This window comes from Polyodon spathula, chromosome 7 (genome assembly GCF_017654505.1).
Source record: "Polyodon spathula isolate WHYD16114869_AA chromosome 7, ASM1765450v1, whole genome shotgun sequence".
Classification (NCBI taxonomy): Eukaryota; Metazoa; Chordata; class Actinopteri; order Acipenseriformes; family Polyodontidae; genus Polyodon; species Polyodon spathula.
The window spans coordinates 36,871,169-36,885,117 of NC_054540.1; the positions used below are offsets into that span (position 1 = coordinate 36,871,169).

At 39.9% G+C, this 13,949-nt stretch overlaps 1 protein-coding gene across 3 annotated transcripts in view; it reads right to left on the reverse strand.

Moving 5' to 3' along the window:
• The window catches only part of LOC121318604 (FYVE, RhoGEF and PH domain-containing protein 4-like), a 160,334-nt gene that overhangs the window by 26,114 nt on the left and 120,271 nt on the right, over window positions 1-13,949 (reverse strand). For all 3 annotated transcript variants that reach the window (XM_041255465.1, XM_041255467.1, XM_041255464.1), the window contains exons 3-4: window positions 3,027-3,198; window positions 1,068-1,590 (exon numbers count right to left, since the gene is read on the reverse strand). In XM_041255465.1, coding sequence (XP_041111399.1) covers window positions 1,068-1,590; window positions 3,027-3,198 — 695 coding nt within the window. The remainder of the gene's footprint in view (window positions 1-1,067; window positions 1,591-3,026; window positions 3,199-13,949) is intronic.

Consider the following 13,949-nt stretch of genomic DNA (forward strand, 5'->3'; position numbering starts at 1 on the left):
TAGGACCCAGGGGAATCTTGTGGCAGGCATGCAGTCTTTGTGCAAGGCAAGCTCACAGATTTGATCATCTACAATGGCTTTGCGTGTGATAAGCCCTCCCGGAAAAACAAAAAATAAAACACTGATGCAAATTTCGATCTTCTTAGACCACAACACATTCTCACACAATCCTAAGCAACGTTGTAAAAAGGCAAACTTTCTTTTTAGTGGGGCATGGGCGCAAGAATGATATTTCCGTATGACAGTCTACCAAGTAATAAAGTGAAATAGCTGTATGGTATGGTAGCTGGTAGTTTATGCTTTTATGAATCCATAACATCAAAACGCTCAATCAGAATTATAAGGTAAAGCTTATAAGAAACTAAAGTTCACCCACAAAACATTTGTCTACTTGACTTAGCTTCTTATAAGTGTTATGTTTTTATTTATTAAATTGCGTATTTATTAAATTGAGGTCAAACATGTACAAAAACCACCAAGTCAAACATTTCTATCTAATGCCATTGTTCATCAATGAAAAGAGAATCAGCTCGGACGAGTTTCTAGGCATACCAATGCGTGCAATTGTTTTGTTTTTTCCCTAGCTTAAATCTGTACCACTTCACATGCAGTATTGCCATTGCAGTCTCTGTAAAAGAGTTACAGTGCATGGAGCAGAACCTGTGCTCACTTCTGACTTTTAGTTTTGCCCTGCAGGCAATACTTCCTAAAAGTTAAGCTCAAACTTTTGACTGTCACCTCATACAGGGATGTAAGATAACAGACTTTGCTCAACAATTCTTCTGGTGAGTGAATTCTAAGAGAGAGTGAATTCTGATACATTGAGTTCTAAAAGAGCCATACATATACTACATGTATGTAATATATATAAAAAAAAAGTTAGACTAAATTGTACCAGCTACACTAAGGCACTGTTTGAGTAGTTTTCTGCATCAATATTGACTGTACTTGCTTCTGTCAAAGACTATGAACCATTGGATAGCCTTGCAGGAAACTAATTTGACCTGGATCCAGTAATAAAAAGTGATCAGCCTATTTCACTATCCTTTTTGCTAGGAATATCTTACCTTGACTTCCATGGTATCTTCTTTCTTATTATTTTGCTCATTTTCAGGTTCCTCTGATTTCTCCAGCTCTGGTTCTGAACCATCTGTGCTGGTCCCATCCACACACACTCCCGGGTCTGTGTCTGGAGGGGCTACAGCCTGGCTGTCTGGAGTCTTGCTGATGCTATTTTTAGCCTGACCTTTGCAGGCATTTGTAGTTTGTGCTGATAAGTCCCCTCTGCCTCCATTCAGTACAGAACTGTCCGCTGTGGTGCTGTCTTGCTGAGCTGGTCTCTCGAATGAGGACGAGGGCACATTTTCTTTATCTGTCACCTCCGTCTGCGCTACCACTCCATTGGTCTTGTGTTTCTGTGCATCCTGTGACTCTAAGGCTGCATCTGTGCTGTGGTTAGACCTCGCTGGATCTGACTTCAGTCTATGGCACTGCGACGAGAGCCAGGAGTTGGGGGAGGCGCTGTGTTGCTTCATGACACTTATGGCAGTGTTCGCATCTGGAGTGCCATCTTTCCTCTCTTTGTAAGGGCTTGAAATGAGAATGAAAAAAAGAAGAGAAATCAGAGTGAAAACCTGCCTTGTAACCTGAAGGCAGCAACTTCCTCTTCAGTGCTGAAATACAGCTGACGTTGTAACAGAGCAACAAGGAAGCTTTACCACATAAAGTGTAGTCTAAGCACAGAGAAGCACCACTGCAGTCCCAGAGGGGTGCCTGCCCTATATCTAACAGACAGTGTTCAGCTTCAGTTTTAAAACACACATATTGCAGATAAGACCATTTTGCTGCATGTCTTGGGTCTTTTTGAAGCTGATATGATGTTACTCTTAATTGTATGACATGTGGAACCTCTCCGCCATTCACTGTCATTGACATTCTAAATCCTGCTTCAGAAAGGCTCCCATTAACAGCAAGACGCAACCTGCTGCTCAATCCGTTTCTTTAAATATATACCAAGCTGCTAAATCATCCCCCTACAGTTTCTAACGAAGCTTACTGCAATAAGATTTAGCATACTGCTAAAAACTAAATGTTACTAAATGTAATGGATACTGTACAATTTGAAGAGCATTATCCGTTTTTAGCACACGTGTGTGTTGGTAATGCAGTGCGCACAAGGCTGTCTGTTTATCAGGTGTTACATGGAAATGAAACTTGAAAAGGGAAGCTGTGAGTTCCAATAGCAAGCCACATGACTTCTACACACTAGCAACGCTGCAGAAGGTTTTATTGTCATGAAGTTAACTAATTCAGAGAGATAACCCTGCTCTAACTAAAGGAATACTGGTTCCAGTTTTCTGCTCCGCTATGTTGAGTTAGACCTCACTAACAGGCATGTCGTGTTTGAGTGGACTTATTTTTCCTTGCCCTCTTTACAGGTCTCACAGTGTTGAGAGTTCAGTTATTTCAATATTGTCAGACTGATGAAACAGGTAAAAGCATTGTTAATATAAGAAATTCAAAGTACAAATACTACTACTGCTAATAATAACTCGAACCTCCAATCCTAGTAGGTTGCAGTAAGCAGCTCAGCCTTATTACATTTTTTAACCAATGTGACAGAAAGGCAGATGCTGGTATGGCGCAGTGCTTACCTTTTTGGTAACTTTGTTACTGAAATAAAAAAAATAGCCCCATAATGTTAACAACTAAACTGGGTTCTCTTTTTTCAGACACAGGGTAGTCTTGGCTTGGTATGACCTTCAATTTCACTACAAATGCACCCTACCTCCACTGTATACTGTCTTCTAAAAACAGCAGATTGCGATGGGTACTGTATTGTTGGATAAGTAATTTTATATATGTAATTAAATGCATGAATGAGCCTTTGGACACCGCTGTAAAGAAGACGATTTCTCAACAGGTCTTCTCCAGGTTACATGTTGGTGTGGTCCGCCAGGTTTTAGGAAGACGCTATCTCCTGGTAGACAGACACTGGTGTAGAGCAGCTGGCTCTTGCACAGTACCTGCTTCCTTCAAAGCGACTGATGAGGTGGGACACCTTGCCCCTGGGCTCCCCCTGTGGTGGTGGTGGCGTCTCCTCCATTCTGCCTCTCTCGCTCTGGGGAGCTTTACTGCCGCTACTCTGGTTCGTCAGTTCCGTCCCCAGAATCTGGAGGTCAGAGTGCTTTGAAGGCACTGCCGGAAAACAGAAAACAAAACAAATGCAAACCCTTTAGAAATGTGTAGACTGCAGAAGTTCAGTCTTATTGGTTAAGAGTTGACGCATGATCCCTGTAAGATAATAAGACTGTACATGTCACCTGTAAATAATAAACACAAACCAACTTTGCATCAGAACGACTTCGGCAAAGCCAGCAGACCAAAATGACGTCCAGATTTGAAATTATTTTGATTTAATGAGGGGGAAGAAAAATGTATTCAAAATTTAAGGAAACACCACAAACATGGAAACCTCTGAGCAATACCAATACAAATGTGAAAACCATGCAAACTAGTGAAATCCACTTCAAACATTTACAGCCTTATTACTATGTATACTTGGGTTCACATTATTTATATTTATCACTATCTGATCTGGCTATTGCCACAAAAAATAATTTACAGACAAAACTAAATTACAACAAAAAAGAAAAAATTGACAAACAGCATCAATTAATAAAATACACAAGATGGCACAAGCAAGATGCTCTTCTGCACTTTCACAGCTTATGACAATGAAAGTCACACCAGAGTATATCCTAAATGTCTTTCTAGTACTAGAAAATGAATGATAAAACTGTGTTTGCAAAGTAGAGGGTATCTTGTCAAAGGATTCTCTTGTTATGCTCTAATTAAACCTCAACTTCTTATGAGTACAGCAGTTGACAACAATACATGCCACCAATCAAAGCATCTTCATTTCCTAGAAAACGATTTAGTGAAGCTAATGAAAATCAACAAGATCCTGACACTGCCTAGATGCAAAGACATGCTGTTTGGTAGCTATTTTGGTACTTCCTTTTACTCCTACGAAGATACTGTGTACGTATCATGTGGCATGGTGCTGTAAGTAGAAACGCCTACAGAAATGCATGTGTTAATGCTGAAAACTTTTTTATTTAAAGGAAATACAACTACTTCAATAATGACAACATTTTGTAAACATTTATTTAAAATCAGCATGTTGGTTTTCATTGTTATTTTTAGTTTGTAAACTTCATTAGGAACTACTTAGTAAATCAGACACATCACAAGGCAAGGTTGTGCCAGCCTAGAGATGAGTCACCAGATTGACTGTACAGTATATGAAGCCAAGAGCAGTTCGCTGCTAGTCAGTTGGCAATATAATAGGTAGAAGCAAAGCTATCTCTGAGTTTGAAAGGGACAGTTAGCAGACCACTAATCTGCATTGCAGACTGCAGCTACAACAGGGAAATCAGTCACCTGAATGACTTCAATCACTATGCACAATTCCCCAAATCAAAGGGAGTGAGAAAACTGTACCAGGCAGAATGGGTTTCCTTATAACCCTGTGTACAGTAATTGCATTTATAAATTAATTTATTGTTATGAAACTATAGAGGAATGTGCAAACAAAAACGAATATATAGCACAAAACAGTGGTAAAATAACACAGTGTAACAAATATATATATATTTTTTTTGGTTCCTGGGTAGTAAGTGTTATTTCCTAATTGCTTATGCCTCAAAAGTATAGAAAATGGCTATTATTCCCCACAAACTTTGCTTTTGTGACCAGGACAGTGATATTTTGAAATTTACCTATTTTCCAGAACATTCCAGATAGATTCAGTGCTGAGTAAACTTGGAGTAACTTCTAGAACTTTCCAGTAATATAAATAGTAGTATAAATACAGGGGCCTTAAGCCCACCAGTTCAGTTTAGTTCCAGCTGCCTAAGTGGATACATATCTGCATTTTTCTGAGATGGCATCAAGAGGCTGCAAGCATCCGGCAGACGCATTTTGCTATGTCTGCGGCCAATTTATCAAGACAAGGGTGAAAAAGTGCATCTGCTAAGATGTGTGAGGCCAACAAGGCATATTTTGGCATGCCTGTCGGGGATCAAGACAAACCCTGGGCACCTCATTTCACCTGCGAGCACTGCAAAAAAACTCTGGAAGGCAAGATGGAAAATTGTTGCTTGGAATTTTATGTTATAAAATTTGTTAAAATTTTTAAAATTGTAAAAGTTTTTCATTTTAAAATGTTTTACAATTTTCAATGTTATTGAAAAAATACATCATATAGAATCTCTTACACATTAGTCATGGGTGAAATAAATGTATTTTTGTAGGATGGTACAGAGGGGCAAACAGAGCCATGAAGTTCGCTATCCCAAGAATTTGGCGGGAACCCACTGACCACTCAAGCAACTGCTACTTCTGCATGGTGGACCCTTCCAAACGTCGGACTGGCAAGAATACACCTGCTATCACGTATCTGGACCTTCCTTCATCCATCGCCCCGGTGCCACACTGCCATGAACTTGTTGGATGAAAGCGTGCAAGTCGCAGGTCAGAGGAAGCGTCACCAACCTTTTTCCAGCTTCTTCACCTGTCAAGATGGGCTGTGCTTCTGCCACAATGTGACTAGTCTGTTCGAGGCAATCGGAATCGCCTGTAACCAGAATGAGTGGCGCCTCTTCATTGACAGCTCATCCAGGAGCCTCAAAGCCGTGCTGCTCCATAATGTACCCGTCTCTTCCCCTGGCTCACTCGGTGCACCTCAAAGAGGATTACAACAGCATCAAGACCTTGCTGGACGCCTTGAAGTATGATGAGTACGGCTGGGAGGTCATAGGAGACTTCAAAATGGTGGCATTCCTGATGGGTCTCCAAGGCGGTTTTACCAAGTTTCCCTGCTATCTTTGCCTTTGGGACAGCAGGGACACCAAGGCGCACTACCACAGGCGGGACTGGCCACAGCGGACCGAGTTCTCTGTGGGGAGGAACAACGTCAAGTGGGAGCCACTGATGGACCTCCGGAAGGTGCTGATGCCACCACTGCACATCAAATTGGGCCTTATGAAACAATTTGTCAGAACTCTAGATAAGGAGTCGGCAGCCTTCAAGTACCTTCAAGACTTCTTCCCTAAGCTGTCTGAGGCAAAGGTCAAAGTCGGTGTCTTTGTCGGACCACAGATAAAGAAGATCCTGGAGTGCAATGAATTCCCCAAGAAACTCACTAGTAAGGAGAAAGCGGCTTGGAACAGCTTTGTCGCGGTGGTTCAGGGGTTCCTGGGCAATCACAAAGCCGAAAGCTATGTGGAGCTGGTTGAAACTCTGGTGAAGAACTACGGCACAATGGGCTGTAGGATGTCCCTCAAAGTCCATATCCTTGATGCTCATCTTGACAAATTCAAGGAGAACATGGAAGCGTACTTGGAGGAGCAAGGCGAGCGCTTCCACCAGGATATACTGGACTTTGAACGCCGCTACCAAGGACAGTATAATGAGAACATGATGGGAGACTACATTTGGGGGCTGATTTGTGAAAGTGATTTACAGTATAATTGTAAATCTTGAAAAACTACTCGCTTCTAAATCTTTTGTAGTCATTTTTGTATTACTTTAGTATAAATACATGTTAATTTGGATTCATATGTTGTTTTTTTCTGACTATGTGAACGAAAAGACACACATTCGCCCGTTTTCTCATTGGAAATAGGTACACTTCAAAATATCACTGTCTGGTCACAAAAGCAAAGTCTGTGGGGAATAATAGCCATTTTCTATACTTTTGAGGCATAAGCAATTAGGAAATAACACTTACTACCCAGGAACAAAAATTGTGTTACATAGTGTAATCTATTGTGAATCTGCCCGTCACATATCTGCCCTAACTGGTAGAGATGAGCGATTATCACTTTCACAGGTCGATTCGATTATCGATTTGATATTTGACAATAATCCCGACTGTGATTATCGATTACTCTAATAACATCATTCGCAAGGGGAAAAAGTCACAAAAAGGTTCCTGACTTAATGTTTCTTTATTTTTTATTTCTAATTAAAAACTACAATAAATCTTCAATGACTTTTTTCAACAGCACTTTCAAACCTACAAAACATACAGTATACATCATGTTGAAGTAATTTCTTAACCTGCCTTGCTGACCAAACTAAAATGAGAAACCAAGTCAACAATAACAGATACGTACAAGTGAAAGTCCCAGTAAAACAATACAATGACTGTGGGTAAGCTCACTTATAAATACATATGTATATCAACATCCATGAACCTTCAGTTTCGCGGGTCATTGATCTGACATGGACTGACATACATGTATATATATATTTCATTTAATATCCGCCGCTTTTCTCCTGCGGAATGAAACGTCATTAATAAGGTGTTTGATAAATGTGTAAAAAAAACCAGTTTGTATGTTTTTGTTCATGATGCTGTTTTGAATGCATTATGGGAGCTTTAAGAGGAGGGCAGGTCACAAGGTTCTCTTGGACTACAGATCCCATAGTGAAAGCAGCTTCAGTGGTTGCCTGACGTGAACCACTGGAATCCAAAGTGGCTGGGTAGTAACTTTTATGATAAATGACCATAAAGAAGACGTGAAGTTTTATAGGAAAGTAATCAACTGAAATTGTCCAGTGTATTAATCGTTTGAAGTTGGTTCCAGTGTTTAATTTAATAATCAGTAATTAACCATATTTTAGATTAATTGCGCATCACTACTAACTGCTTATCTGCCATGATCAAGCTCTTCAACACAGTGTGTGTGTGAGAGAGAGAGAGAGAGTGAGAGAGAGAGAACCAGAACCAGGGTTGGGTACCAAAAAGTGAGTAAGCAAGTCGAAACCGCTGACAGCTGGGCGAGTAGCCGGAGTTTGTTTATTATTGAACAGAGATTAGTTTAGTGATTGTAGATCCCGTACACGGTGTTGTATGTACTCAACACCGTGTGGTAGTGTCATGTGAACTATTCAGTGTGTTGATATGGAAATAAATCCTGTTCACCTAAGGGGCGTATCAGCTTCAACCTCCATCTCGATCTCCTGCCTGTCACTCAGCAGTGAATTCATGCACCCACACGGCAGACGGCTACCCAGTCACAAGCATTATTGCCCTGTATCTTTCTGAACAAGGGATTCAGGGGAGCTCCCTAATAAAAGATGAATCTCAAAACAATAATTGTGTGACTACAGTAATTGTTACAGCTGTGTATAATGATATTTAAAACAGGATTTATTTATCCAACTTTTTACATATCCATATCATAAGAACATAAGAACATAAGAAAGTTTACAAACGAGAGGAGGCCATTCGGCCCATCTTGCTCGTTTGGTTGTTAGTAGCTTATTGATCCCAAAATCTCATCAAGCAGCTTCTTGAAGGATCCCAGGGTGTCAGCTTCAACAACATTACTGGGGAGTTGATTCCAGACCCTCACAATTCTCTGTGTAAAAAAGTGTCTCCTATTTTCTGTTCTGAATGCCCCTTTTTCTAAACTCCATTTGTGACCCCTGGTCCTTGTTTCTTTTTTCAGGCTGAAAAAGTCCCTTGGGTCGACACTGTCAATACCTTTTAGAATTTTGAATGCTTGAATTAGGTCGCCACGTAGTCTTCTTTGTTCAAGACTGAACAGATTCAATTTTTTTAGCCTGTCTGCATATGACATGCCTTTTAAGCCCGGAATAATTCTGGTCGCTCTTCTTTGCACTCTTTCTAGAGCAGCAATATCTTTTTTATAGCGAGGTGACCAGAACTGAACACAATATTCAAGATGAGGTCTTACTAGTGCATTGTACAGTTTTAACATTACTTCCCTTGATTTAAATTCAACACTTTTCACAATGTATCCGAGCATCTTGTTAGCCTTTTTTATAGCTTCCCCACATTGTCTAGATGAAGACATTTCTGAGTCAACAAAAACTCCTAGGTCTTTTTCATAGATTCCTTCTCCAATTTCAATATCTCCCATATGATATTTATAATGTACATTTTTATTTCCTGCGTGCAGTACCTTACACTTTTCTCTATTAAATGTCATTTGCCATGTGTCTGCCCAGTTCTGAATCTTGTCTAGATCATTTTGAATGACCTTTGCTGCTGCAACAGTGTTTGCCACTCCTCCTACTTTTGTGTCATCTGCAAATTTAACAAGTTTGCTTACTATACCAGAATCTAAATCATTAATGTAGATTAGGAATAGCAGAGGACCTAATACTGATCCCTGTGGTACACCGCTGGTTACCACACTCCATTCAGAGGTTTTTCCTCTAATCAGTACTTTCTGTTTTCTACATGTTAACCACTCCCTAATCCATGTACATGTGTTTCCTTGAATCCCAACTGCGTTCAGTTTGAGAATTAATCTTTTAAGCGGGACTTTGTCAAAAGCTTTCTGGAAATCTAAAAAAACCATGTCATATGCTTTGCAATTATCCATTATCGATGTTGCATCCTCAGAAAAATCAAGCAAGTTAGTTAGGCACGATCTCCCTTTCCTAAAACCATGTTGACTGTCTCCCAGTACCCTGTTACCATATAGGTAATTTTCCATTTTGGATCTTATTATAGTTTCCATAAGTTTGCATATAATAGAAGTCAGGCTTACTGGTCTGTAGTTACCTGGTTCAGTTTTGTTTCCCTTTTTGTGGATCGGTATTACGTTTGCAATTTTCCAGTCTGTCGGTACCACCCCTGTGTCAAGAGACTGCTGCATGATCTTGGCTAGCGGTTTGTAAATTACTTTTATTTCTTTGAGTACTACTGGGAGGATCTCATCCGGCCCAGGGGATTTGTTTATTTTAAGAGCTCCTAGTCCCTTTAACACTTCTGCCTCAGTTATGCTAAAGTTATTTAAAACTGGATAGGAACTGGATGACATGTGGGGCATGTTGTCAGTATCTTCCTTTGTAAAAACTTGTGAAAAGTAATCATTTAACATATTTGCTATTTTTTTTTCTTCCTCTACGATTTTGCCATTTGTATCTCTTAAACATTTAATCTCCTCTTTGAATGTTCTCTTGCTGTTGTAAAAAACATTTTGGAATTGGTTTTAGCTCCCTTAGCAATGTTCATTTCTATTTCTCTCTTGGCCTTTCTAACTTCCTTTTTGACTTGCGTTTGCAGTTCTGTGTACTCTTTCTGCGTACTTTCTTTTTGGTCCTTTTTTAATGCTCTGTAAAGTGCCTTTTTTCGCTGAATATTTTTTTTAATTGATCTATTAAACCATTTTGGCAATTTAGTTTTACATTTAGATTTGTCTACTTTAGGGATATAATTGTTTTGCGCCTCTAGTACTACATTTTTGAAGAACAACCATCCTTCTTCTGTGGGTGTTTTCTCTATTTTACTCCAATCTACTTCTGTTAGTCTCTGTTTCATACCTTCATAGTTTGCTTTTCTAAAATTGTAAACCTTAGCTTTAGTCTTTACTTTTGGGGTTTTAAAAAACACTTCAAATGAGACCATGTTGTGGTCTGAGTTTGCCAGTGGTTCTCTGACCTCTGTTTTAGTTATTCTATCTTCGTTATTTGAAAAGACTAAATCAAGGCATGCCTCCCCTCTAGTGGGTGCCTTCACAAATTGTGTTAGGAAGCAGTCATTTGTCATTTCCACCATTTCTATTTCATCCTTCGCGCTACCCACCGGGTTTTCCCATTTTATTTGGGGGAAGTTGAAATCCCCCATTAGTATGGCTTCTCCTTTGCTACACACATTTCTAATGTCATTGTATAACAGATTATTGTGCTCACCGTCTGAATCTGGCGGTCTATAGCATGCTCCTATTATTATGCCTTTTGAATTTTTGTTTGTTATTCTGACCCATATTGATTCGGTTTTATTTTCTTTGTCCAGGTTTAACACCTGGGCTTCAAGACTGTTTCTTATGTATAGCGCTACCCCTCCTCCTCTTCTGTCCTGCCTGTCTTTCCTATACAGTGTATACCCACAAATATTATATTCGTCCCCATCACTCTCAGACAACCACGTTTCTGTAACACCTATCACATCATAGTTACCTGTTAGTGCAGTAGCTTCAAGTTCTAGAATTTTGTTTCTGATACTTCTAGCATTTAGATAAATACATTTAATGGTTGTCTTACCTGAGTTGTTGTTCTTGTTTTGATGCAGTCTCCCTTCTGTTTTTTTGTTGATTTCTCCCCCCTTCCTTTCTAGTTTAAATGCTTCCGAACCTGCTCGAGGATCTTTTCTCCGAGTAGACTAGTTCCCTTGTTATTTAAATGCAGTCCATCCCGTCTATACAGATAGTCCTCGTTGTAGAATGTGGTCCAATGATCAAGATAGGTGAAGCCTTCCCGTGTGCACCACGTCTTCAGCCATGCGTTTTGATTAATTATTTCCAGCTGTCCATATGGTCCTTTGCAAGGTGCGGGTAGTATACCAGAAAATACCACAGTTTTGGTTTTCTCTTTTAATTTCCTTCCTAGCTCTCTGAATTTGTTTTGCAGGGATTTTGGTCTGTCTCTTCCAATGTTGTTTGTACCGATGTGGACGACTACTACCGGGTCATCTCCTGTTCGTTCTAGGAGCCTGTCCACGTTCTCAGTGATGTGCTTGACCGAGGCTCCCGGAAGGCAGCACACTGTTGTAGTAAGGGGGTCCAAACTGCGAATTGAACTTGCTGTGTTTCTCAATATGGAGTCCCCAACAATCATGACCTCCCTTCTTTTTGCTGTCTGGTCACCACTGTCAATAGGATCCTGGATGTTGTTCCTTTCATTCTCTTGTTGTTGGTTCTGCTCATCAAAATTCTGAAGTGACTCAAATCTGTTGGTTGTGTTTGACAAAGTTTCTTTTTTTCCCTGCTTCTGCCTACCTGAACCCAGCTGTTCTGACCTTCTATCTCCCTGGTGGCTTTCAGTCTGTTAGGGGTGATGCAGACTTCCATGAATTGTGGGTGTGCCAGTTCCTCAAGAACTGTCTCACTTCTTCCAGCTCCATTTCTAGCATACTTACTAGTTTATGCAAATCCTGGATCGCGCGGCACTTTACGCACACTTGGTTTAGCTCCGCTGGGTTTTCTCGGATTTCCCACATCAAGCAGGTGTCACAGATTACTGGCTTGAAGACCATGTTGAGTTTTTTTTTTTTGAAGTTTAGTTTCTTCTGCAGCCGTCAGCCTGCTTTCCAACTGCTTCGAAACTGCTCTGTACTTTTCCATGCCTGTACTTCTCCCACTCGCTGTCGCTTCCACTCGCTGTCGCTGGGAAGACTGCCTCGTTTAACTGCGTTGTTCTGCTGTGCTGTTGGCTCCTCCCCTCGCCCGTGTCTCAAAACGGCGCTGAATTTGAATCAGCTGCTCCGAGTTTCAGCTTGTTTGTTATCAGAAAAACACACGCGGCTGTTTGACTTTGAGCTGCTGCTGTGTTTCCCCAATGTCCTCTGTTTTCTGATTAAAGCAATTCAAGATGCAATTTCTCCTTTCTGCTTCGAAACTGCTCTGTACTTTTCCAATATCATATCAGTTGGATACAAGACATAATACTGTAGAACTAAAAGAAACAAGATAATGGTTTCTATGGGGTATCGGAATCAATGTCTTCGCAGGTTTAGTTTTACTGAAGTATGCTACTGATGAAACAGTAATATAAATTATGATTTAAACACCACATACTGGGCTAGTAGTGATTGATATACATGTTGTAGGCTTTGTCAAAAGAGGAAGTGATTTAGTGTAGCGCGATTTGGAAATTTTTGAAAGAAGAACATGCCTTGACGTCACCTGGAATTGCAACAGAAAGCTTCTCACATGTCAGAAGAGGACAGCAGCCTGTCGCTTTGGTAAAGTGTGTCCACATTATACATACAGTTCAAAATAGTCACATTACAGTAAGTTTTCCACAGCAGTAACCAGTGTCACAGCTTGGTTATACAGCATATATCATACAGGGAGCCCGGAACTCAGGCATCTTCAGCAGAACTGTATATTGGTTGTCTTTAAGCAAAGACAAATTCAGATCTTGCTGAGATACAGGGTTCTGACTGCCTGCCCTTTTCTTTTTAAACACAGAACATCCTAACCCTGACAATGTGATATTACCTTGACAATGGGACACCATTGTATTTTGGGGAAATATTGAGGACTAACTGGGGGAAAAAAAGACAAGCTGCTCATGAAGTGGTAGAATTTGCAGGGTTTCTATTATTTTCTTTTGGGGGGTTTTGTTGATCATGGCATCTGGGCTGTAATAATACAGAATTAAGACACCTTTAATATTCCACCGGTTCTACTTTACACATCAGACAGTTTGTGACTATTTTCATTCATTATTTATGAATGATACCTTGTTGTGTTCAGCATTAAAATAAAAAGGGAAAAGTATTCAGAGGAAGGGCCACATTTATAAACAATCATAATACACTCTCCCTACACGAACATATCTGTTTGACCTAGAGCACTGTGAATTTATTTTAATTTTTTTTTTTTTATTTATTTTTTATAATTTTTTTTTTTTTTTTTTTTTGTTTTTTTTTTTTAATATATAAACAGACCTCGCACATGAAAATAATTTAGTTACCATAATTTCTCATTAGTGTACCAGTTGTTTTTTTTATTATTTCAAGTGGTGTAAACATTGCACTGGACAAATGCTGTTTTGGTTTTGAATTAATGAGTCTGCCTTGCTTATGCAGGGCTTACACTGCATGATTTTTGCAGATCGCCGACAAGCTGAGGAGTCGGAGACTAATTTCTTAAAATCTGGGACAAATTGAGGTTGTCGGGGACAAAATGGTCAATAAGTGTGAGAGGGTCTACGATGCCCCGTTAATAGCTTCTGCGATCTCCCAACGCTCTTACAACATCCCAACAAATTTCTAACATGTCAGAAAACGTTAGGTTATTACCATAACCCTGGTTCCCTGAAAGAGAATGACAACCATTAACGAATGGGAAGAGCCTCTCTGACCGTCAATCACTGAGCATATATAAAAAAGCTGC